The sequence below is a fragment of the Pavona decussata genome, unplaced genomic scaffold (assembly GCF_977016875.1).
Source record: "Pavona decussata unplaced genomic scaffold, jaPavDecu1.1 SCAFFOLD_58, whole genome shotgun sequence".
NCBI lineage: Eukaryota > Metazoa > Cnidaria > Anthozoa > Scleractinia > Agariciidae > Pavona > Pavona decussata.
The window spans coordinates 4,512,501-4,538,136 of NW_028145480.1; the positions used below are offsets into that span (position 1 = coordinate 4,512,501).

Here is a 25,636-nt window from a genome sequence, read left to right on the forward strand (position 1 = left end):
GCCCCAGTCGCACTTAGACCGATTCAGCTTGATACTACAGTACCAAGGAGTTTGAGACAGTGACAGCTGATTTATTTACTGAAAAGGATAAATATCATCTACTTACCGTCGGTACACCCAAAGAGCTCAAATCGCATTGCCATATAACTCTGATACGCTTGAGGGTGGATTCGCAAATAACGTGCGATGATGGGTGGGTTAAGGATGTTTCCCACAATCGTGTTACTGTCTGTGTTTCCAGGAAGAATCTAGCAAGATGAGAGAAGAGATTTGTTAGGAAAATAAGCGTATTAGGGTCACGGGATCCCCGCATGGATGCCCTTCTCTCTCCTCGATGTTGAGCCAAAAAGAGTTTGGTTTTGCGCGGTTTTGTTATCAATATTAGGGGACGGAGTAAGGGAACATTTTACAATTAAACGTGTGATAGCTCGTCGAGGGGTTACCCCAGTACTGCGTACTAATTTTTTTAATAGCAAAGCCAATACCATAACGTGATTCTTCCACTGCTTCTAGATAATGTTCATTACTGTTCACCATCAGTTGTTCCATGCGATTAGGTCATTTTGGCGTACTTGCAATGCGTTGAAACGAGTATCAATTGAATCAAGCTTTTTGTTGGCTGCTTGGATTTGGGTGCATCTTCCCTATCAGATGACGTTGCATTGGAATGGGCGTCAAGGACGACTGGGGAAGATGCTGAATATAAACATCTTATCTTCTTAATCACGAACGGAATTCAAACAGGGTCTTTTGCGCATGCTTCGATAACGAGCCAACCTGACGGTCCGACAGGTATTTTTTTCCCATTTATCGACAATGAAGTCCAATTAATACCTGTAAGGTAAATATGACTCACAGTATTTCCTTTTACAAAGTATTTTACCTGTTTATTGTTGTAAAGAAGAAACGGTCCTCCCTCAACGCTGTAGGTAAGAGAATAGCTTTTGGTCCAGTGGTTAACATCTTGACGCCCCTGAGTTGCAATTCCTGTTATCTTGGTAATATTTTCCAGATCGACTCCAATCCATTGCCCAAGATCTTGGTATTTAGGAATCCATGCTCCAGCGTAACTTCCTGATTTTATTGTATCCAGTCTTGCACGCTCTGGTCCGTGGTACTGACTGAGGCTGCTTGAGGGGATTATTCTACTGTTGGGTATCTCTCCACTTTTCATTCCAAGTTCCGACTGGCATTCAAGTTTTGGTAGCTCAAATCCTGAGTGTTTTATGCAAAGACCACAGATGAATATTTTGAGTAGAACGTCAATTAACTGTTTCCTTCAAAATACAATTTTTCGTTATTCTACAAACAACACTTAAGAAATTGAACTTTTAACATCTGAAGGGTAAAAGTCTATCAAATGATCTATCAAGCCTATTTTTAGAGAATAAACGCGCCCACTGTAACAGGCAGTTCAAAGACAGTCATTTTTTGCTTTCGACAACCACGTATATAAAGAATTAATTGGGCATTCTCAAAACCCCACTACTAGTCATTTGTTTTCATTTATTGACTGATTGATTTTTATTTTATTATTATTATTATTATTTTTTGTTTTCCACTGTTATTAATGTACCAATTGACCTTTGGTAAAGCAAAGACTGCTGTTGAGAAAACAGCAAGTGGTGTCCTTACCGTCCCTGCAGCCGTAGAACTCAACTCTCATGGAAATATGCCACTGCCATGTTTCCGGGTGGACACGAATGTAGTGAGTTATTACTGGATCTTTCAGGTCGTGAGTCATAGGTGTATATCGATCGTTATTTCCTGAAAATACCTGATAATTATTTTAAAAGTATTAATATAAAGTATGGATATATTTTCACCAAGAGTCACCCCTCTTAGTCACACGTGCTTGCTCTCGATTTTCCACCCAATGCAATCAAAGCAATGCGCCACTTCCTTTGAACAAAGTTATGTTCTAACGGTCATTGGTTCTCGCGAGAGAAAAGTGAGCAAAATGGATGTTAGAGGGTAATATACGGTAAAAAAAGTTACATAACATCGCTCCAAAAAAATGGTCCCCAAATCTCAAACACAAAGATCTCTCCGCTACTTAACACTGTGAAATATGACCCAGCCCAGAGAAATCGTATGGTAACATATCTGGGTACTCTTAAATAAGGAACACTTATATAGGGCGTTTATCTTTTCAAGCTCATAAAATGGCTGCTTCCAGCTACTAAAAACATCACGTTACTTGCTACACATATCAGTTTTAATGGGATTGTACTTTTAGTTACTACTCTGTTGACTGTTGTTGGTTCTAGTTTAATGCCCGTCCACTTGTTTTTTAATTTGGTTCAAAGCCCTTAAGATTGGATCCTAACTACAAAATGAATCCCAAATTATAGTAAAAAGATATATGGTAAATTTTAAGCTCTGCTATAAAGTATGAATGATGAGGCATTCAAAATGTCAAGAGCTTGAAGAACCCTAATTCCTTAATGGGAAATAATCCTTTAACCCTTCTTTCACTCAGGTTGGATGCTCTAACTAATGAATTCCAATTGGAAATAATTAACTGAATGATGAAATTCCACAGTTCAGCAGCCATGGAATATTTGCCATTATACCAAGCAATGCACATAAATAACGGTCACTGAATCGTCTTCGCCAAAAATCTGTATGGAAACACCCTAACTTACTTTTTTGGAACCAGCCTCCTTATAGTCTTTGAAAAACACGGGATCGTAGCCATATGAGAGGCTGAAACTCTTCACCCACTGATCCGCATCCGATCTTCCTTGAATGGCTACTCGAGACACTTTCGTCCAGTCACCAAAGTTCACTTGAAGGTATTGATACACGTCATTTGTTCCGGCCGACCACGCGCCAATTCTTCCTGATCTATACAGGAAGTGCAATCTCCCATTAATGGCTTGATGTTGAGAGTTGTATTCAGTGGAGGCCGATATTGCAGAATCTGGAATTTTTCCATTTTGCATTCCAAGTGCTTCTAAGCACACTGGAGGCTTTGGCTTTGTGAAACCTATTAAAATTCAAATAAAAATCACAGTTTTGTAGGTGCAGTAATTACGTAAATAAGCTTGTATATGTAGCGGTGGGTTTCTCAGAGAATCACGGTACACAGTTTAAACTTGATTCCTAGGCTATTATTTGTCAGCAATTGCAAGGGATGGCTCTGCAAACTTGCTCAAGAAACTCTGACATACAACGGTTACAACACAGTATCGAACAATGTGTTTAATCCGTCCCTAGAGGGAGGCAAATTACAATTCAATAAGTAGCCCTAACAACGTGACCTTCGGTCACGCTCACGTAACGCTAGCAGGAATGAGCACCTCTGAACGGTTAAAAGAGATTACGTTCTTTACTATCTTTGTGATGGACCTTGTAGACCAGAAGTCCGGGGATACACTCGACTACATGGTTAGGGTTCTCCTCCCAGCAGTCAGCAAGTTTGTGCTCGCCTTGGATACTTAGGTTCCTCACTAATACTTGATCCTCCACTTGGATACTAGCCTGGCGGGCACGGCTCTCATATAACTGCTTGTTATGAGCAGCGGACCTGCTTGCCTCATCAGTAACATTCTCTCTCATTCTCTGAAACATTAAGAGGAAGGGAGAAAAGCCAGTTGTAGAATGTTTTGTAAAGTTGTAGGCATAAACCAAAGGTGAGAGGTAATCGGGCAAATTTGACTTGTTGTCCTGGTCGAGGGTAGCCAACAGCCGAAAAGGGTGTTGTTAAATTATTCCGTCTGTCCATTACCCTGCGGGTGATAAGGGAGGTGAAATTCTGCTGGTAGGACTAACTGGAATGTTTCGCTCCCATCAGTAAGGCGCGACGCATCAAAACATCGTCTCTGGTGACAAGGTGATTCCACTCCTTAATAAGTTGTGCAACCTCAGCAGTCTCTCTCTTCAGATCTAATCCTGCTGGGGGTTTCTCATACTTTAAATACCGAAGCACATTTGCAAGATTTGGATCGTTTTTTTCTTTGAAGCACGGCCCAATTCAGGATCAAGTTCAAATTCAAAGGTTTCAGAACAATTGGATCCACTGGCAGGTCGTTGTTCACCGCCTCTGGCTTTGCACCAATAAATTCAACAGCTGCCAATCCCGATAATTCGTCTCCAAACGAATCTACTGAATGAACCTGGCAGACGGCTTGAAAGGACTGGTGTAAACAGCTGATGGCACTCTTCTGAAGAGGCTTCTTGCGATCTAAGAAGGGTTTTACATACTCCTCATCAGTACGGCCATCTTGGTTGCCCCCTCATCAGTATCAGGAATACGGGACAGTCCATCAGCACGCCCACTGTCTTTCCCCTAGCGGTACGAAATGTCAAAGTCAAAGGCAGCAAGTGAAGACAGCCAACGACGGTCAGTTGGGCTCAGTGTAGCAGAGGTCACCAAGTAAGTTAGGGGATTGCTGTCAGTTATAGCATGGAATTTGGAACCGTACAGATCATCCCAAAACTTTTCCGTTACGGCCTGTTTCAATGCTATGAATTCTCGGCGGTAAGCTGAATAGTTATTTTCAGCAGTAGATAGAGTCCTGCTGCCATAAGCGATGACAGTGGGCCTGCCATTCTGTGATTGATAGAGAGCTGCTCCTAGTCCTGTGCTACTGCCGTCAACGTGTACTATAAGGGGCAACTGAACGTCGGGGTAACCAAGAATCGGAGGTTACGTTAGGCAGTTGATGAGGTGTTCGAAGGCCTCTCGGCAACATTCTGTCCAGAGAAAGGGTGGTGCATTGCGTCCTTTTGGTGGCCGGCCTCTAGACGGTACGGGGGTTCGTCTATCTTAGCAAAGCTTCTCACAAAAGACCGATGATATCCTGCAAATCTGAGGAATGTCTGAAGTTGCTGTGAATTCTTTGGTGAGTTAAGTCGCGAGTCGTCCAAGACTTTGGTCTTCTGAGGATCGGTTCAACTCCCGCAGCACTAACAGCATGACCAAGATAAGTCAGGTTACGCTGGAGGAGTTTGCACCTAGAAGTCTTAAGTTTGAAGCCATACTTTCCTAGGCGTTGCACTGTAAATGTAAATGCAATTAATTTACCCACTAAGCACCAAAGAGCTCTTCGAACTCGTTCAAACGTGTCCATGTGTTCCGGGTCAAATTGGAAATTGAAGCTGTTGGTTTTTGTGGAGGGAGGAAAACTGGAGAACCCGGAGAAACACCCTCGGAGCAAGGACGGGAAACAACAACAAACTTAACCCACATATGACACCGAGTCCGGGAATCCAACCCGGGCCACATTGGTGGGATGCGAGTGCTCTCACCACTGCGCCATCCTTGCTCCCCTAAGACTTCTTCCAAGCGCTCACTTATTTCTGGAAAACTTCTAGCGAAAACTATCACATCACCAGGGTAGACCAGACAGGTGCTGAAGATGGGGTCACCTAGGCAACTCTCTATCAACCTTTCAAAGGTTGCTGGCGCATTAGTGAAGCCAAATGGCATCCTTTTAAATTCATACAACCCAAAGGGTGTGATCATTGCTGTCTTTCCCTTGTCCCCAGAAGCAATTTTGACCTGAAGTTAACCGCTCTGCAAGTCCAGAGAATAAAACCACTCTGCACCACTCACTGATTGCAACGTTTCTGCTATTCGAGGAATCCGATAAGAGTTCTTAACTGTCCTAGCATTGAGTTTGGGAAAGTCCACGTACAGTCTGAGGGTCTTGTCCTTCTTCTTCACAAGCACCACTGGTAATACAAAAGGGCTCTTAAACTCTGTCACCACTCCAGCGTCCACCATGACATCTCGAAATTCCTCCAGCTGTCCAGGTGGGACTCTGCGGTATGGTTCTTTAAATGGGAAATCTTGTGTTAAGTTGATCTCGTGCTCTACCCCGCTGGTACAACCAAGATTCTTATTCCCACTAGCAAAGACATAAGACATGCGCACTAACACCCCCTTCACATTAGCTCTATGCGCCTCAGTCAGTTCCGTTTCATTGTAGTCTATTTCACTGACATCCGCCTTCGACTGGGTGTAAACAACTTCCTCATCAACAGGGGTCTTGTCTTGACTGAATTCGTCGAGGACTGCTGTTGCTAGATGTACACTGGCTAGCGCAGTCTCAGGGGCCAACATCACTGGTTCATTTGACATGTTCGTAACCTCAACGGGGATCAAACATCTTTTACATCCAGATCTTAAGGTAACCCGTCCTTGTATCACTGATATATGGCGCGTTGATTTTAGGCCTCCACAAGGTTCGATAACAGCTTTAGATGGGCTTTTTGGGGTTGCAAGCGTTTGACACCACACAACTACTCGCTTATGGGCTCCTACTGTTAGTGCTTCACCCCTAGTTAAAAACTTCTGCTGCCCATCAGCAAGACGCTCTCGGGAACGCATGGACTGATAACCTCGTTTCCAAGCAGAAGAGGTGTGTGTCCTTTCCAGAAAACTGGTTCCTTGCCACCCTCCACAATGGTCCTTACATTCATTTACAAAGTCCGTTCCTATGACAAGTAGCACTCGTTCGTTGTACGCATTGTCGGGGACTACCAAGACAACAGCCTGCACGCAGAAGCCTAATCCAGCCTCATCCCCAGGGAATTTAATTTCAACATAAACATATCCAAGAAACGGAACATCTTGGCTTGCAGCACGCACCACACGCAACAACGACTTTACCAGATGTATAAATCAGTCAGACGAATGTTTCTCTTAAAATGATTCTAATATCGAAGTTATCTGGCTCCCAGTGTCCAATAATGCTAAACATGTCCAACCATTAAATTCGGCAACACACTCGTTCGCTGCTCCCATCTATGACTTTGTCCCCATTTGGAGTGTTGCTGGGGCGTGGTCTTCCGGTATCCTGTCCCTGATAGCTCTGCATCAGAGACATGTTGGCTTTTCTCAATGACCATGTGCGAGGAACATTTCGTAAGCCTCGACGGATGTGTCCTACTTGGCCGTACCTATGGCATGTAGAAGGGATGTATTAGTCACCCTGTGACTCTCTGTTGCCTGGGAGGCTTTGGTTTTGCAGACGGTGTAGGCTTGGAGTCAAAGGCATACTTAACCTCCCTGACCATAGCAGCACACTATTCGGTGGCCCACTTAGGGCCTTTTAGTCCCCAATTGTTGCTTGCTGGGCTTTATCAACTCGTTTGGGAGTCGGCAAAGAACCCACCCCCCGCTCTCCACACCTAGCGGCAGAAATACGTTCATCAAACGTCTTGTACTCATCTTTTTTGTGCCTCGCCTGGTCGTTGATTACGGATTTCAATCCCTCCCAAAACAATAATCTCAAGTGACGGTCTACTGCAGCGTCGTCGGGGAGTAGTTCCCTTTTTCCTTAGCCTTCCTGAGCTGGTTGTCCAGCCGCGACGAGAAATCGGATACTTCCTCGAATTCTCCTTGCTTCATCGCATAAGCCCAGGTAAGAATTTCGGCTCTAGTTGCTGCTCCTTCGTTGCTGTAAGACTGGTCTAAGGACTCTAAAGTAAAACAAGCTGATGATTCTCGTCCAAAACAGACTATTTTTGATTTGGCTTCGCCTTAAAGCGAGCGATGAATTTGTTCGACGATCACTGATTCTGAATGCAGGCCTGCGGCCAAGGAGCTTTCCACTTCGTTACGCCAGATCCGATAATCTACTCCTTTTTGTCGCTGTTCGCCGTCGGAGAAACAAAGAATGGCAAGAACTGAGGTGTAGTTAAGTACTGTACAGGTAACGAACTCGTATCTGACATTGAGGCCGGCGAAGAACGCAATAAAAAAAAAAAGAGTCGTCCAGGACAACGACATCAGAACCGGCCCCATATTTGATAAAAGCTTCATTTGTAAATTCTCCTTTCCACGCTTTGAGATCGCTCTTGAACTTTTCGACAAAAATTTAGGACACGTCTTCGAATGAGAGGGTTTTCCCTGTCTCTCTCTCACAATTCCAACAACACGGTCCCTCTCTATGGCACATTTCTTTGCGCTTGACAACTCCATAACAAATTGCAACGAAGCTTGTAACTCTTTCTTCGGGAACTAAACCGTCCCTCATCGGGCTCCAATTATGTAGCGGTGGGTTTCTCAAAGAACCACGGTACACAGTTTAAACTTGATTCCTAGGCGTTTATTCGGCAGCGACTGCGCGGGGTGGTTCCGCAAACTTGCCCAAGAAACTCCCCCATACAACAGTTACAACACCCTTTTGAACCATGTGTTCAATCCGTCCCAAGAGTGGGGCTTAATTACAATACAATAAGTAGCCCTAACAACGTGACCTTCTGTCACGCTCGCGTAACGCTAGCATTTATGTTACACAAAATAACATAACTCTACTACATATAGAAGCTGTCACATGAGGTGATGTACTAAATGATTGTCAGGAGATTAGCCTTGTTGTGTATGTCTAACGTAAAGAGAATATCATAACAACACATGCAGTTAACACGCTAAATCCACATACTACCAACTTCGCTAAATCAAGGACATGATATTTCGTTGTATGCCTAATGCGGTACAAAATTGCATAGTCGTATATTTTTTACAAGACAATCGAACCCCAGTTTAACAAATTCAAAACGGCAAGACAACAAGCGATTAGAGTATCGTCCAATTGAAATAATCAGAAATTAACCTGTTCAGCTACTATCTTTTACGAAACAAGTAAAGCTTCTAAGAACTCATTTTGAAAGAGCTGGCTATACTGGTCTCCGTAGAATTCATTCCTTCCATTTCTTCTTCTTTTTTTAAACAACACAGTATCGTTGGTGCATGCTCGCATATTTCTACATTTTTTCAGTGTAGCCCTGGCTTGGCTTTTTTCACCATCTAAATTAAATCTATAATGGTTGTATTTCCTTAGTATAGTATTTGTTTTGTATGTGATACATCAAAAGATAAGATAATAAGCTGATATATATATTTTTTCAATCTGTCTGGGTTTTTTTCTACTGGTACCTGCGTTGTTTGATTGCTTTGAAGTTTAGTAGCTTTTTTTTCTGTTTGGTTCTTTGTTTGTTTCTTTATCAGTGGCTTAATTTTAAACAGATTAGTCTGTTAAAGCGGACAGGGACCAGGGAAAAGATTCACGAAACTCTCCCAAGTTAAGATGCATCTAAACTATTGCTTCTTAACCAAAGCGTATTGTTGGAATAACAACAGACTATAGTTCAGAAACAATACTTAGGATGCATCTGAACTTAGAAGGACTTCGTGAATCTGACCCTCTGAACAATAAGTTCTTGATTTGTATTTTTAGACGGCAGAGAAGGGACAAAATACTAAAGCCTTGGCAAAATTTATATAGCATTTTCAAACGGGTTGTGGGGAAGAAATAACCTGGCGCAATTCTTACCCTCGGTGCAGCCATAAAATTCCGCACGCATAGCTGGGCGACCTTTAGAAGTCTTGACACGGATTTGAATAAAGCGTGCAATAATTGCAGGGTCAATCGTATTACCAACGAGTTCGTTTCTGTCAAGAGTATTGCCAGTGAATACCTGAGTAAAAGATAAAAGTATTAATAACTTTCAATACGTAAAGCGTCACACTTGGTCATACAAATCCAAAGACGCGTGGTTAGCTCTGTATGAAAACTGTTTTTCCGTTCTATCTTTTTTTTTTGTACAAAATAAATTAAAAAAGTCATATTAATAAAAAAGAGGAGGAACAACTGCAAACACTTTCAATCCTGGACAACGTTGTACTTGTAGGTACTGTGTTAGTCCTAAAATCCCGAAATTGCAAGAAAAAGAATCGAGAAATAAAGTACAGTTGGAGTTCAAAAGGACTGAGAAAATTAACCATCATTGTTTGAATGCCGGAAAACGCCCCAAGAACTAGATAAACTGTTAATTGAAGGACTTTGATCTAAGTCTAAACGTCTAACCAGCAGCATACACTTATTAAGTGGGAATCAGAAGTTCTGACATGCAATCAAAGAAGCAATGCTGGAAAATTGGGTACAATTAACAAAACTCACAAGGATCAATTTGTGGTAAGTTACCGCGGAATCGGAACTTAATTTACCGGGTACACATAAGGACTTTGGAGAGTATACGCAGAGAGTTCTCAAACCTGTCTGTCTCCGTTTAGGTATTCAGTGAAAGAGCCTGCGTCCAAACTGTAGGCCAAGGTGTAGCTCGTAACCATCCAATCAGCATCGGATATTCCTTGAGTAGCAACGGCTGCCACCTTGGTAACATTGCCCAAATCAAATTGAATGAATTGCTTTGCATCATTGTATTGGGCAGCCCAGCCTCCTGCGTAGCTTCCCTCTTTAACAGTCCCTAGTCTGCCGCGATCTGGTCCCCAATATTGACTGTACATCGAGGACGCTACAATTGCAGTGCTTGAAATTTTACCACTTTCAATGCCCAGAGGATCTCTGCATTTTATTACTGGAGGAGTGAAACCTTTCAAAAAGAACACAGCTTTTATTAATTGCTAAGTTATTTCAGTTAGACTAAATTGAAATTCGATGTTTAGTTTCAGGTACACATGAATAGACTCAAAGATTTACACAAAGTAAGAGTACGTTCTTCGTACCCCTACTCAATATTTAAATCTGGACTAGAACTCAGTTAGTCAAAGTATGACGAAGCTAATCTTGAAGAAGAGTCGTATGGCTTTTTAGATATTTTATTTGAATTCGAGAGCCTTGAAGCAATGGTTCTTTTGATTTCGCATTGGCGGAAGAATTATTCAGAACCATTTGAAACGAGAAGGGGGTGATAGTTGACTTATATGTAGTTGGCACACCTAAATGGAATGATAGATAATTGTGTGGGTGTTTTTCTTTGTGGTATTCTCTAATTATCACAAATCAATTTTCAAAACTGGCTTATATTCCTCTAAGTAATAAATACCCGTTAAGGTTAACTTTCCTTTGAGAAAAAAAAAAGTATATATATATACTGCACACTTTACCTTGTCTGCAGCCGTAAAACTCTGCTCGTAACGCAATATTTCCTTGCCACGTTTTGGGTTTGATACGAAGATAGCGAGTTATGATGGGACTTTTCAAAGTGTGAGACACCACTGTGTACTTATCGCTGTTTCCAGTGAAGACCTTTTTAATAAGTAAAAGAAAAATGCCAAACGTTATAAAAAAAAACATATTTAACGGATTCTTTTCATTTCTGGTGCCCTAGATAGAATGTTTGAAATGAATGAAAAACATTTCTTTCTTTTCTTTTTGGCGGAGTTGCCAGGCAACAATTATATATTGGCATAATGATTTAGCTAATCAGTTCGAGTAGGACCGTTTACTTTGCTTTTTTTAATTGTTTAGTCGTTGTTGTTGCCTTTGATAATGGTGGTGGTAGTGGCCGGTTTCGTAGCTGAATTTACTGTCGTAACAATTGCAGTCCAGCGGTATTTCAGCGAATTAATACTAAAATAATTTCCAACGTAGGTTGTACTTGAAGTTTTAGCCCACTAACCAGTCTATTTTATTGGTGCTCCTTTCAAAGTGAACAAGAGAGTTGAAATTCCCTATGAGTAGCATTATCATCCATGGAAGCTTTATTAATGTTAAATTAAGGTACCCACTTATATATCGGGGTGTATGACGAAACTATCACAATTAGCTCGACCTCAACACACTGGCCATGTTAAATTTGAACTCTGTATTTGGAGCCTTGTGCAAGGTCGTATTAATGAATGCATCCTCCTCTCTCACCCTTAGCCATCAAATTAACTTTACCTTAACTGCGTCGTCTTCCTTATAGTCCACAAAGAACACACCATCGTCACTGTAAGCAAGACTGTAGCTCTTCGTCCACCATCCATCATCTTGTCTACCTTGGGTCGCAACTTTCGTGACTTTTGTCCAGTTACCAAAGCTGACCTCAAAATACTGAAATTGATCTTTCATAGAAACCGCCCAAGAACCGTATTTTCCTGATACCGCCTGGAAATGTAATCGCCCATTTCCTGGGCCCATTGAGTTGGCATTGTATGAGGTGGACGCTCTTAAAGAGGAGTCTGGTATCTGGTTGTTTTGCATACCAAGCGGTGCTACACAGGTGGGTGGCTTTCGGGTAGTAAATCCTGCGACCGGAGTAATGAGATTGATTAGATTAAGATATCGCCCCTTGTTGTATCCGATTTTAAATGACTTATTGTTCCTGCAGTCCGCTTTGGTCATTTATGACCATTTGTCGGATTTTGTAAGAGTCGACGAAAGATAAGTTTTATGCAGACTTACAGATTAAATAAATTTTCAAGTAAGATTGGTCTTCGTTGAACATTACGATCCCGGGCTCTCTCACTGGCTTTCATTAAATAATACTGAATGTAATGGCACACGACCTCTTGTCCCGTGTATGTAAACATGTTCTAGCTATTTTGATGTCCCTGTTTCTGCAGTCTGGTTTCTTTTATGCATTCAACTTCAATCGCTAATTGTTAGCGTAATGTCATGGAAGAAATGTAAAAAAGTACTTTAGTTCCACACGATATGTATACCTATTGCAAACAAGTTAAGTTTAGCATTCAAGCCCTTATCCGCGCCCTCGAATGGCTCTACACAAGAAAATAATACCATTTTAGTGAAAAAGAATATCCGTTTTATCACTTACAGACCATGCTTTAGTCCTTCATTTACCTTCTCTGCAGCCATACAATTCGACTCGCATAGCAATAAATCCCTGCCAAGTCTTGGGATGAACCTTGATGAAACGAGCGATGATTGGTGGATTCATAACATTACCTACGGGTGTGCTTCTGTCTCTGTTGCCTGGAAATACCTGTTTTTACGATAGAAGACATTTAATCAAGATAAACCTGAGTGTAATGTTTAATCTTACACTGAGGTAATTGCCAGGGGCACTGTGAATTATTTTAATTTTAATTATTGAATTTAAAAATTCAAGACAATGCATATAATACATTAGCAATCGCTTGGTTTCATAACATCCTTATGTACCTTAATTCTTAAGTAAATGTTAAGTCAGAAATTTTGAAAACAAATAAGCCGTATTTGTAATAGTTTATCCCAAGCATGGTACAACAGAAAGAAAATCTAATTTTATGACGAGATGACCATTTGTACACCGGCTGGATATTCAGCATGACCACCGGACTTACGAGGAGACTCTTGGAACTTAACTTCGTCCTGTATACCTCTTGGATTAATAAAGTGAAGAGAGTCAATACTTCAGATAAACAGAAAAATGGTAAATAAGGACCCTTACTATGAAATGAATTATCATGCTGAAATTCCATTGCATTGTTTTCAAAATTGAATTTTGTGCAGTGTGTCGATATGTAATATAAGGTGGACTATTTTATTGTCCTTGTAACGCTTGCACAGTATAATTTATAAGAAAAAACACAGCATGCCTGTCGAATTTGCAAAGAATTGGACTAAAAACCATTCCTCGGATTACCTTTTCGCTTACGGCCTCGTTCAATTTTGGCAGTCCTCGGAATTTTTATGATCCACTTACTTCAAAATTATATATTTAATTCATAGTCCTATTACACAGACCAATGGAGCGTGCCAATTTCTCACAACATAGAGAAATCTTGATTCCCTGGTGAAGTAATGTTTAAACTCATGTCTTTCCACACTGGTGTCGGATACTCTCAGGTAAAACGCTGTAATCAAGCATTATGTACAGGACTTCTTGGTTTAGGAAAATCGTACTTTTCCCTCGAAAGTAATTGAGCATTCCTTACTTAATATCATTTATTATTTGCAATTTAAATAAACAAAATAAAATAAGGCGGTCGCGAACGAAACCTTCAACAGTCTTAAATGCTTAGTTCGATGCTTTAATAAAGCAATCACAGTTAAATTCCTATAATAGGCTTCCACCCTTTCATTTAGGAAAATTAATTCCTTTAAGTTATATCCTTTTTAAGAACTGTCATTTTGTAGACTGTATTGGCCATAGCCGAAACAGCACATGAAAAATAACGACTTTAGCTATAGCGAAAGCCATGAAAAGGTATACATGTGCAAGGGACTCATGATGTTTTTGCTTTATAATAGTTTATAACTTAAAAATTTATAGCGCGCAAGTATCTATATAGATGTAATCACATGCGCAATAAAATTTATTGTAAGTGATCGAGAAAAGGGTTAGGTGCATTGTCTTTGACGGTCCCTCAATGTTTAAAATTACGCATCAATTAATAGAGCTCTAACCTGCCCATTGTTGTAAGGCTCGTAGCTCCCCCCATCGACTCTGTGGGAGAGCGAGTAGCTGGTGGTCCACCAGTTTCCATTGTCGCTTCCCTGAATAGCCATCCCGGTCATCTTTGTATTCTTTCCTAGGTCAAATTGTATCCATTCATCTTGGTTGGATGACTTGGGAGACCATCCTCCAATGTAGCTTCCTCGGGTGACTTTACGCAACCTTGCTCTCTCTGGTCCATAGTACTGATTGTGTTGCGAAGACGCCACTATAGCACTGTCTGGAATCTGACCATTTTCTAGTCCAAGGGGCGTGACACATACCACCTTTGGATTTCCAAAGCCTGGAAAAAAAACGTCCGCTATAATCTGCATTATCGTCTTATCAATCATTTTAATTACTGTCTGAGCTTCTTCGGCGAGAATTTACACTATGAGTTGATCAATGACCGCAGTGATTCGGCCAGTAGATGAAACAATTTTGTTTTTTTTTTACCCTAAACTATAAAATCTCGCTTTCCAGTCAAGTCTTTTAAGTGAGAAAAACCGAATAATTGAGCTGCGTGTAAAAAAAATACGGCTTCTATCATACGTAAATATCCACAAGGTGTCCACGCCTTAAAAACGTCATTAAAAATCTAGGATTTTTGTATGACTGCAACATACCTTCTATGGTGGTTTATAGCAAAATGTTGCATATAGTTTGCTTACATACATACATACCTTCTCTGCAGCCATAGAATTCAGCTCTCAAGGAAATGTAGCTTTCCCAAGTCATTGGGTTAATACGAATAAACATTGTAATAATTGCATTTTTTAGTTCATGGCCGACAACACTATAACGGTCTGTGTTACCAGCAAAAACCTAAAAAAAAAAAGATAAAATGTATTATATTTGTAATTAAATAAAAACTTTGATGTCGCCTTGTTTTATCGTCAATACAGTTTAACAGGGAGCAAGGGTGTGTTAATTGTGAGACAATAGCTCAAATTGATCGTTTGAACCTAATGGATCTTTAATTTATATCAATAGATGACGATCGTATGAGTGTAAAGAGACATTCAGGAAAGTAACTTTTTTCCCAAAATCACAAACCATTTGGCAAATGTTCATACACAGTAAAAATACTTAGGCTTGTTCTCGTACTTAGCCAAAGACCCTTCGTAAGAGGTTTCGCGCTCTCAGTCTGAAGGCCTTTAACTTCAAATTAAAAAAATTAATCAATCAACGCGCCTCCATCTCTATCTTCTGGGCATGTAATTATTGTACATACTTTTGTAGTTTACTTCTTTTCTAGCCCTCATCTTTGCCATAGCTTTTAATACCTTATTGTTACCTTCGTTGTGTTATTCTCTTTGTAGTCTTCAAAGAAAACGGCATCATAGCTGAATGAAAGACTGTAAGTCTTCACCCACCAACTACCATCCTGTCTACCCTGAGTCGACAATCCAGTGACCTTTGTGAAATTTCCAAAATCAACTTGAAACCATTGAAACTGGTCATTTGTTGAAACAGCCCATGCACCGTGCTCGCCACTTTTTGCCTGGAGATGCAGCCTTCCATTTTCAGGCCCCATATATCCATTACGCGTAGTCGATGCGGTAACTGCAGAGTCTGGGATTTGATAGTTTTGCATTCCGAGTATCTTTTTGCATTTTTCCGTCTTTCCCGGGGTAAAACCTGGCAATGAAATGGTGTACAGGCTGATCATTTCAAACTGCCACCGACATTAGGACATATCGTTCGCCAAATTTAAAACTAGAACTTTAAACAAGGGGTGTTTTGTGTAAGCCTCGAGAAACAAAATAAAACAGGTACCTTACTTTTTATGGACATCAAAGAGAAAGTCCAATATAAAGCATCAAACCTACCCTCTCTGCAGCCAAAGAGCTCCACTCTCATGCAGATGTGTCTACTCCAAGCCGTAGGATGAATTCGTACATAGCGTGCTATGATTGGCTGATCTAGAATGCGACCCTCCACAGAGCTTCGGTCCATGTTCCCAATTATTTCCTTTAAAGAGTACATAACACAAAATATTGTGATTCTTATCATTTTCAACAAACCTTCCAAGCAGCGCTAGCTATAATAAAGGTTACGTCAAAAAAGGGTGCTGGAGCCTTTTTGCTAAATTTGAAATTTCGTATCTAATAAGACTATCTTGGAAAGGATTTACACTTGTAATAAGAAAGCAAGATTGTTCGCAGGGAAAGCTCTAACACGTAATTTCATATTAGGTAACTTCCGGGTGTAGTTCGATGATAGGTTGCTTAATTCTTACCCTTTGGCGTTGACATTTTCTTATACATATTAGACCATCGCTTTGTACTATTTTATAAAAAAAACAGTGGCATACAAACACTTACTTCTCCATTTTTGTAGAATTTGAATCTTTCACCATCGCTGTGACTCAGTTTGTACTTCTTCACCCACCAGTTGGCGTCGTACCTTCCCTGAGTCGCGATTCTGGTAATCTTTGTTATCTTCCCCAAGTCAATCTGCAGCCACTGTCCAACATCCGCATACTTGGACGCCCAGCCGCCGTAATAACGCCCCTCTGTTTTCTTGTTCAACCTACTTCTTGGTGCTTTGAAGTACTGGTTATGGTCGGATGATGATTTTAAGGCTGAGTCGGGAATTTCTCCACTTTGCATTCCTAGAGCATCTGCGCAGACAATTTTAGGTGGATCGAATCCTGCCAAAACAAAGATGGAGATATCTTAAATATGATTGATTTCACCGTTGATAATCCTGATAGTCTAAATTCCCGTGAGTTCACCTGATTGCATCTTACTTATTCCACTAGGAAGTAGAGATGCAATGACGCATTGTTAATTAGAGAAACCTTGTCAAACGTCTTCAGACCCAGAATTTAAACATTTACTTATGCTAAAAATATATTACAGTAATGAGTTTGAAAACTAATCCTATTTAAGTGTACTAAGGGTTATGCAAAAAAAAATTATTGGAAGTCCTCGGAAAGGTTTGTTCGAAAGGTACATCTTCGCGTTGGTGAAGTAACTACCTGGTCATTTAATGCAAGCAGTTACTTTACCAGCTCTCTTACGTGTAGACAAGTAAAAAGAGAAACGACAAAAACTGACGTTTCGATGTCATCATGACGCTATTGTCAAGATAACTTGTGGACAAAATGAGTAGTAGGTAATGAGGGAAATTAAGCCTCGTTTAGGATTAGGTGATTAGGTGATTAGGCAGTGCCTTTCTGCATACTAATTTTTTGACTTAATGAGCGTCACTCTAGTACAATGGAAACAATAAACTTGCCTAGGCTTGCACGCTAATAGTTAACACGGATTGAATCTTAAGATTTGTATTGTCAGTTTGAATAAAATCGCACTTTCTCTTGATACCGTTACTCTTGCAATCCGTTTGCTGGGAAAATTTATCTCCGAAATTTCAGGTTATTCGTGACGATTATCGATCATTACCGTTAAAAAAACGCACAAACATATACACAAATTGGCGCTGTATTTCAAGTTTGTTTGACAATTACAAAACCGTTTTCCCCTCTCTATCTCGAGGGAATGAAAAACTGTTAAAGTCTCAGCGTTTCACGAGCCGTTAGTCAGTTAATTGTGCGAGTTCGCAAGCCCAAGTTGCATACAAATTAGTTCAGCTCTGCTGGAAAAACCCCAAGGGAGTATCTTGACGTATTAGTTATAAACAATTTTATATAACTTAACAAGGATCAATTGAAACACGCAAGAGATACTGTTTTAAAAACTGTATTAAAAAACAATGACAAAAAGAGTCAAATACACAGCGATTTGAAAGGAAAATGAACCATTTGACTGACTATTACAAATCCGTTTTTTCCGTTCTATTTCGAGGAATAATAAATGTTCCTTTCCCGTCTACACAATTTTCCTATGGCATGTAAGCCAAGAGTTCGACTTTCTTTGTTTCTTGCGGTTTGTTTTGTTCTTAAAAGAGGCTTCATTTCTCCGATATTTTGACAGTTCGCACACCGTTTCTTGTGTTTGTACTGGATTGTGATAGCGATTTTTTCTGGAATTATCCGCTTCACTTTCGTAAACGACGACTTTACCTTTAGGTTGAAGTTTCGCCTCTTGTAAATACTGTCTTCGCTGTATGTGGTCTAACTGATGAACATCAGCGAGATGTTAAGCTAATCTGACAAGGTACTTCGCACCGCACGATGAAATCGGACAGTTTCTGCAAACTCTCTTGTAAACAATGTTGACAGTTCGATGACTGAACACAAGTGACATCTTTTTCATAAATAGTCAGGTTATATAGAGTGTCGGAAATGCCAAACACAGGCCAGAAAGGCCATAAACAGGCCAATCACAGGCCAGGCTTGAAAGACCAAAGCCCACGCCAAAAGGGACAAAGGAGACAAACGGGCCATTTCTAGTCACGTGTGTTTATTTTTCTCAGCCCTTGTCTTGGTTCTATTGCTAACAATTATAAGTCGCGTGTTTCGATTGATCCTTGTTAAGTTATATAAAATTGTTTATATACTAATACGTCAAGATACTCCCTTGGAGTTTTCCCAGCAGAGCTGAACTAATTTGTATGCAACTTTGGGATTGTGGAACTCGTACAATTAACTGACTAACAGATCGTGAAACGCTGAGACTTTAACAGTTTTTCATTTCCTCGAGATAGATAGGAGAAAACGGTTTTGTAATTGTCAAACAAACTTGAAATATAGAGTTTTCAGCGCCACTTTGTGTATATGTTTGTGCGTTTTGTTTTTTTAACGGTAATGATCGATAATCGTCACGAATAACCTGAAATTTCGGAGATAAATTTTCCCAGCAGACGGATTGCAAGAGTGACGCTATCAAGAGGAAGTGCGATTTTATTCAAACTGACAAAACAAATCTTAAGATCCAATCCAATCCTTGTTAACTATTAGCGGGCAAGCCTAGGCAAGTTTATTGTTTCCATTGTACTAGAGTGACGCTCATTAGTAAACCTCGGCACTTATTAGTATGGATAGTCAAAAAATTAGTATACAGGAAGGCACTACCCAATCACCTGATCACCTACTCACCTAATCCTAAACGAGGCGTAATTCCTCTCAATACCTACTACTAAAATGCAAATTGTAACAAGTATTTAAAGCAGTGTTAGCGCTAAATTTAACATAAGAGAAAGTGCGAAAATAAAAAAAAATAAAAAAAAACCCCGCACGATTGCAAGTTCATAATGGGTATTTCTTGTCTATCAAATAATATCTCGTACACTGATAAACAGTTCAACTTATTTCTGCATTTCAGCAGCACCTCAGCGGGTTACAAAGGTCATACGATGTTACATTTATCCATTCCGATTGACTTGGGGAAGATAACAAAGATTACCAGAATCGCGACTCAGGAAAGATACGACGCTAACTGGTGGGTGAAGAAGTATAAACTGAGTTACAGCGATGGTGAAAGATTCATCATTATACTTCTATTGTTGTAATAATTATTAGGAGTGTTTGGGCTCAAATGGTTAATAACAGATTAATATTCTTTTTTGTATCATTAATCACTTTAAGATAAACTGTAGCAATCAAATAAACTGGAAAGGGTGCCTCCAGAAGTTGTATTTTAGGTAATAAATCATCAGTTTATGAGTGCCACAAAGAAAAGTTAACTAGTTCCTTCCATTCATTATATCCTGAAATAATCGGTAAAGTTGAGACTTTAAGCCTTTCTACTAACATCCGCGTTACATTTTTGGACAAAACAACTGATTTAGAAAAGCAGGGCTAGCAAACAAAACCCTATATCTTCATCATTCGACTTATATTATTGTAATAATAATTAACACTGAAAAGGAGAGCGCTTACCCCAAATTTACCTGCTGCATGCTAGGCCTATAGTACATTTTGCCTGCACGCTAAACGTTTGCCTTCCAGGGAGTTATTTGGCTGAGATATCTGTGCGAATTTGTAAAAATAATGTGCCTGCTAGGTCCGGGCGGCTCCTTTGGTGCTCTAAACTTCAGGGGGCTTACTGTCGAGCACCAGTGGGTGAGCTTGCCCAGGGTAATGGGCTAACTGCTTGTGTGTCAAAAGCTCTGGGGTGGGGAGGGGAAGGTTTTGGAGCCTTCAACTCAGCCCATGTTTGCTCTGACTTTTCTAGACCGGAGTGGCATTTTTTTTTTCAACCTCCCCCATTCAGCGGCAAGCTGTTCAAAATGAATTGGCTGGGGCTGACACATAGCCTGGAGTGAAGCCTATTAGCAGGTGAGTAACTGGCAAACTTGCGTGAAAAGCAGAAGGGTGGGGAGGGGAGTGTTTGGAGACTAAGTCAGGCTGATGTTTTTTGCACTGTGTAGGTTAAGTGCAGGCATGTTTTCGCGTCCAGCGTGAGCGACAAGATCGATTCATCAGAGCAAATGAAAACACTGAAAGTTTGCAACGCATGACCGCGTTTTTCAATTTTAACGTTCACTTGGCACTTGGATAAAGCCAAAATAGCAACTTCAACAAGATTGAAAGCTTCTTCCGATGTTATAAAGCGCTGACAGAGGCCGTTGTTTGAACGAAGAAAGGAATTTTTTCAAACTACACACAGGAAGATTTTGGTCATGTGCTAGACAACGAAAATCGTTGAAATGTATAACATATAAAGACCCAATGAGTGCATTCGGAAGTCAGGCAAGCGTGATCATTGCACGCGTGCTGAACAAGAATGCTGTATCATGACAGACTAGAAACAATAGAAAACTCCCAAAGCATAAATTCAGCCAAAACGCTAAAAATCTTCAATGTTTACTCAAGTTAGGGCTTATAGGAGATAATGTCACAGTTTTTCAATGACTATGAAATTCAGAATCCGAGTAGTAAGTTAATTAATTGTGGCCCTGAAAAAATTTGAAGGAAAAAAAACTACGAATTTTTAAGAAAATGCTTTTTTGTGAGAAGGACTCTGAAACGCTGGCAAGCGTCAACAAATAGCTAAAACTATCATTTTTATATGTTTGCATTGCTCGAAATCGCGCGCATTTACAAGGCCCTAAAGCTTTTTGCTGACTTGCAAGGACCCATCTGTAATAAAGATTCCCAAAATAAAGGAATAAATCTCATAGTTTATTAGATATAGTCGTAAAAAGTTTGCTTGTCGTTTTTACATAAATTATGACCTAAATTTGGAAAGCGCTAAATTTCTCGAATTGGGTCTTTGCGATTTTGTTGAAACTCTGTTTAGCGCAAGGCACTAATGCGCACTATGTGTAGCCGATTGTTATGAAAAAAAAGCCGGCAACAGCAGAATTTCGACTCAGACCTCAAAGGGGCGTGGCACTATAACCACGTGACATTTACTCCGATCGCCAATTTTTTTTTTTTTTTTTTGCTATATTGTAGGCTGATCTATATGTTATCCATTCTATGTGTTAGACTTACGATAAAAGTAAAGGTGGGGATACCAGAGAGCTTCAAAGTAGGGTGGTACCGCCAAAAAAATACTGGGTCGAGTCACCTTAATAATTGTTTTACGTGTTAAGCAAATTATATTATGTACATAATGCATCTCCGTAATGCGGCATGGCATCCACGAATCCTTGTAGCTTTATTTGATGCGAGAACCGCTTTTACTCGGTTACCCAGCTGCATTCACGAATTGGCTCACAGGAGTCTTTGATTTGAAATCGATGTCTTGTCTCACGAAACTTGTTCCTGCTAATTTCTGGGACGTGAAAGGACCCACGCACTCTTCAAAAAGAGTTGGGGACGAAGTACCCGGTCTAGTAGTTTATCTCTATCTCTTATTTTATCTGTCGTTCTCATGCGCGGGTTGGGTGGGTAGGTGAGATCAAAATATGGACTGATAGAGGCTGTCAGTGGCGCCTTTACATGTTGAAGTCGGATTTCACCCCGCATAAGAATTGTGAGCCGCCACGAGACTAAGTGATACACTCGGTACATAGATACATTATCATATCATATAGAAGTTGAAGCCTGAAACGAAAACCATAGTTCTTAAGTGATTTATGATTCATTCCTAACCTGTACAGTTTTGTCCGTCTCCTGTGAACCCAGCTTTGCACATGCAATTGAATCCTCCTTTGGTGTTGTTACACACGGTATCATTACTGCAGTTGTGTTTTCCTGTCACGCATTCATCTATATCTGAAATGAGGTGAAAAGGATGATAATCAAAGGCTCCTGTGAGCCAACTCGAGAACGCGGAAGTAAATAGTAGCAAGGTATGAAACATTGTTTGCTTTGTGTTTGGTTGGCCCAGGACTCGAAACTGACACGTATAAGCCACAAAGGCTCGAGGGGTCTCAGTGGCATTTTATTTTATTTTATTTTTATTAATAAGAATACAATGATTACAATATGACTTACAATACCAACATTACTTACTATACTTATAGTATACTGACGATATTTACTGTACTTACAACACTGACAATGCTTACAATGTTCACAGTACTTATAATAATTACAATACTTACAATATTCGCAATCTCAAAGTACAGTTAGCTTACGCTAAACGAAAGCAGCTTGGCTTACGATTTAGTAAGTGTATCTACACAATTTGTTTCTGCCGCAATGGTGAGGCGAATAGCGATCCCGGCTATTATTTAGGAGTAAAAGGAAACATTCAAAGTCCAGAATGCCGTTCGCCGTGCGTACGATTGTGGCGAAAATATGATACTTGGCAACAATGAGAGAATAGTTAAGTACTTCCCAAAGGTTTGGGTTTTGGTGCCAGCCACATAGGTTAGTTCTTTAAGATAAAATTAATTTTTGATTGAGTTTTTCGTGCCACCAGTTAAAATAGCGATTCCGGAACGACTACGATACACTGCAGGGAATCAACATGTGGATTAGTGTTTTGTTTTCAAGGTTACATAAAGGGCAAGTGTCATTGTTTGTTGTGCCTGAGTGGAACAAGCTGGATTGTGTAGGTAGGATGTTATGAATAATTTTAATCTGAAACATAATTAATTTTGGTTCTTTCAAGATGCGAAAAGGTAGCATGTAGATTTTGCAGATGTTATCTTTGGTGAAGCCATGATTCAGAATTCTATTCTCAACAGTAGGTGCCAGGAAGCTTTTGTCTAGCAAGGTGGAATAGGCAGTTTTTTTAGTAGAAAAAGGATTTAGAGGTGTTACTATGACCGGGGCGTTCCATTCAGCGTGTATGGCTTTTCAGACGCTGTAGTAAGTTGTAAAGGGGATTTTAAAGTTATATCTTTCCTTCAAGTCTGTTAGTGAAAGGAAGCTGTGATTTTGGTTGAGAAGGTCCTTAATATAAGATATTCCTTTTCTATACCAGGAGTTATTAAAAAAATCGGTTTTTCACCTAAAACAATATTACGGTTTTTCCAAATTATGTAATCCTTACCGGAAGTATGCTCGTTGAAAGTTAGTAGAACTCATTTCCGGCAGGACAATGGGTATGGGTGGATATCCACCCATGAAATTCAAAAATTCGTAAAAAAATTGCGTTACTTCCATTTCTTTTCAAATTAAGAGGATATGACGTTCATATATAAAGCCAATTGCGTACCGAGTTTGAGCGATGACATATTAATATGGCATATACAACAGCTATTTTGCGCTTTCGCATGTTTGGGTGAAAAATGGCTTCGGCATTCAGAACTCCGCGGGTCGATTTTATTCCCGCAGATGATGTGTTAGAAAATATTTTTGGTCATGAAAACTCTGTCGAAGGGATGTTTAATGAAGAGGAAGCGATACAGACCGGCAGCAAGAAAACTAGAGCGAGGAATCGAGGTAAGCGCTCAACACAAGCCTTCGCGTATGTTCGCGAAAGCAACGCCTTCGAGCACATGGTTTTGAAATGCGAAGATATACTCCTCAGGTTACCTTTTTTGCGTTTGATATCTCGTCTAGTTCTTGAAAATTGATCATGAATTCGTATCTGTTGGTAGAAAGCTCAATAATTTTTACTGAAAGCATCTTTTGAGCGATGTGATTCAAGCTGTTTGCCCATGCGAAATTTGATCCGCTGTTATGTTCCCATGGAGAAATGCATTTCTTGACTGTGTTTTGATGCGATTGCATGGGCAAAAAAAGTCATCACTAATTTTTGATCTCTTCTTTTCCAGCCAAATTTTCAGGAAATGTTGTTGACATGAGAAGGATCATTTTCTTTTTTTAATTCTTTGTACAATTATATATGACTTTGAAAAAAAAATTTTTTTTCCTCAGATGTAATCAAATTTTTTTTGTTAATTTTTGTGAATTAAGATTTTTTTTCAGAAAAGTGCTGGGTTTGTATGATAGAGTTTTTTTTTTCTGAAAAGCCCATTTGATACACTTTAAAATGAGATATTGTAGGCCACATTGCTGTAAATGGTTGTCGAGATATAAAATAAACATTTGATGTGGTAAATTTCGCCCATTTTTGGCCTGCAGAAAATGAGCTTTGCCAATAACTTAAAACAGTTCGATAAAATTCAGGAAGGTTTTCTAAATTGAGCAACTTAGAATCGTAGTCGCATTTGGTGATTTCTCTTCTTGATTTTGGGTGGCCTTTATTAACCTTTCCAGGTGAAGTCAAAAATGATTTTGTTAATTTTTTCTACTACGGGTTTCGGTACCTTCAATGGTGAAATACAATAGACGAGTTTAGATTAGCCTAGAGTTTTGACAATATTAACTGTGACGATTAAAGTAAGCTTTCTTCTTTTCCAGTTATCGAGTCTTTTTTTTAAAGTATGCACTTTTTCCTCAAAATTAAATGAATTGGCATGTTCTAGGTCGTAGGAAAAATGTATGCCGAGGGCGTAAATTGGCTCATGCGGCCATTTGAAACCAAACGGTTTGTCCTTGCGATTCCTCCAAAAACCCAACCACATCGCTTCCGTTTTGCATGTTTGCTATTATTTCAAGGCCGCTGATACGTTTGAATTGGTCTAACAGTCTTAGTAGTTGTAAAAATGAATCGAGTTCGTTCACCAAAAACGTTGGTGTCATCTGCGTATTGTGTTCTTTTAATTTATTTTTAGCCGACTGTGATGCCTTGAATGGTATGGTCTTTTTAACGCTCTAGCTAAGAGTTCAATTCCAAAGACAAAAATAAGGCCTGACAGTGGGTATCCTTGTCGCACACCTCTTTGAGGTAGAAGAAGTCAGATGCATGTCCGTTGTGCAAAACAGAGCTCGACACTTGATGATAAATCACATCAAACCAGTTCAGTTTGTCAGGTCCAAAGTTAAACGTTTCAGTGTCAGGCAGATTTTATATAGTTCCATTCTATCGTGTCAAAAGCTTTTCGAAAGTCTAGAAATACGGCAATAACGGGTATTTCCTCAAGTTTAGCGTGAAACATGATATCTTGAATTAATCTAACATTTTCGCCAATAAAGCGTCCTTTGATATAACCGGTTTGATCAGAGTTTATGACTTTAGGAAGAGCGTAACTGTTTAGAGTCTTTTTGAAATAGATTTTGTCAAGATTTTATAATCGCTGTTAAGCAGGGAGATTGGATTAAGGTTTTCAAGCAATGTTTTGTCCTTGTTCTTTTTGGGGATTAGCGATATAATGCTGCGTTTTTGGCTGATAGATAGTGAACCCGTTCGGAAAGCGT

The 25,636-nt window shown here is 39.8% G+C and overlaps 1 protein-coding gene across 1 annotated transcript in view; it reads right to left on the minus strand.

Annotated features, from left to right (window-relative positions):
• Window positions 1-25,636, minus strand: part of LOC146479796 (uncharacterized) — a 42,745-nt gene that overhangs the window by 3,784 nt on the left and 13,325 nt on the right. The window contains exons 4-18 of the mRNA XM_085110651.1: window positions 22,073-22,195; window positions 16,449-16,777; window positions 15,954-16,095; window positions 15,419-15,762; window positions 14,805-14,946; window positions 14,094-14,425; window positions 12,546-12,687; window positions 11,643-11,989; window positions 10,865-11,006; window positions 10,013-10,350; window positions 9,291-9,435; window positions 2,649-2,992; window positions 1,636-1,777; window positions 884-1,215; window positions 107-248 (exon numbers count right to left, since the gene is read on the minus strand). Of these exons, the coding sequence (XP_084966777.1) occupies window positions 107-248; window positions 884-1,215; window positions 1,636-1,777; window positions 2,649-2,992; window positions 9,291-9,435; window positions 10,013-10,350; window positions 10,865-11,006; window positions 11,643-11,989; window positions 12,546-12,687; window positions 14,094-14,425; window positions 14,805-14,946; window positions 15,419-15,762; window positions 15,954-16,095; window positions 16,449-16,777; window positions 22,073-22,195 (3,486 nt within the window). The remainder of the gene's footprint in view (window positions 1-106; window positions 249-883; window positions 1,216-1,635; window positions 1,778-2,648; window positions 2,993-9,290; window positions 9,436-10,012; window positions 10,351-10,864; window positions 11,007-11,642; window positions 11,990-12,545; window positions 12,688-14,093; window positions 14,426-14,804; window positions 14,947-15,418; window positions 15,763-15,953; window positions 16,096-16,448; window positions 16,778-22,072; window positions 22,196-25,636) is intronic.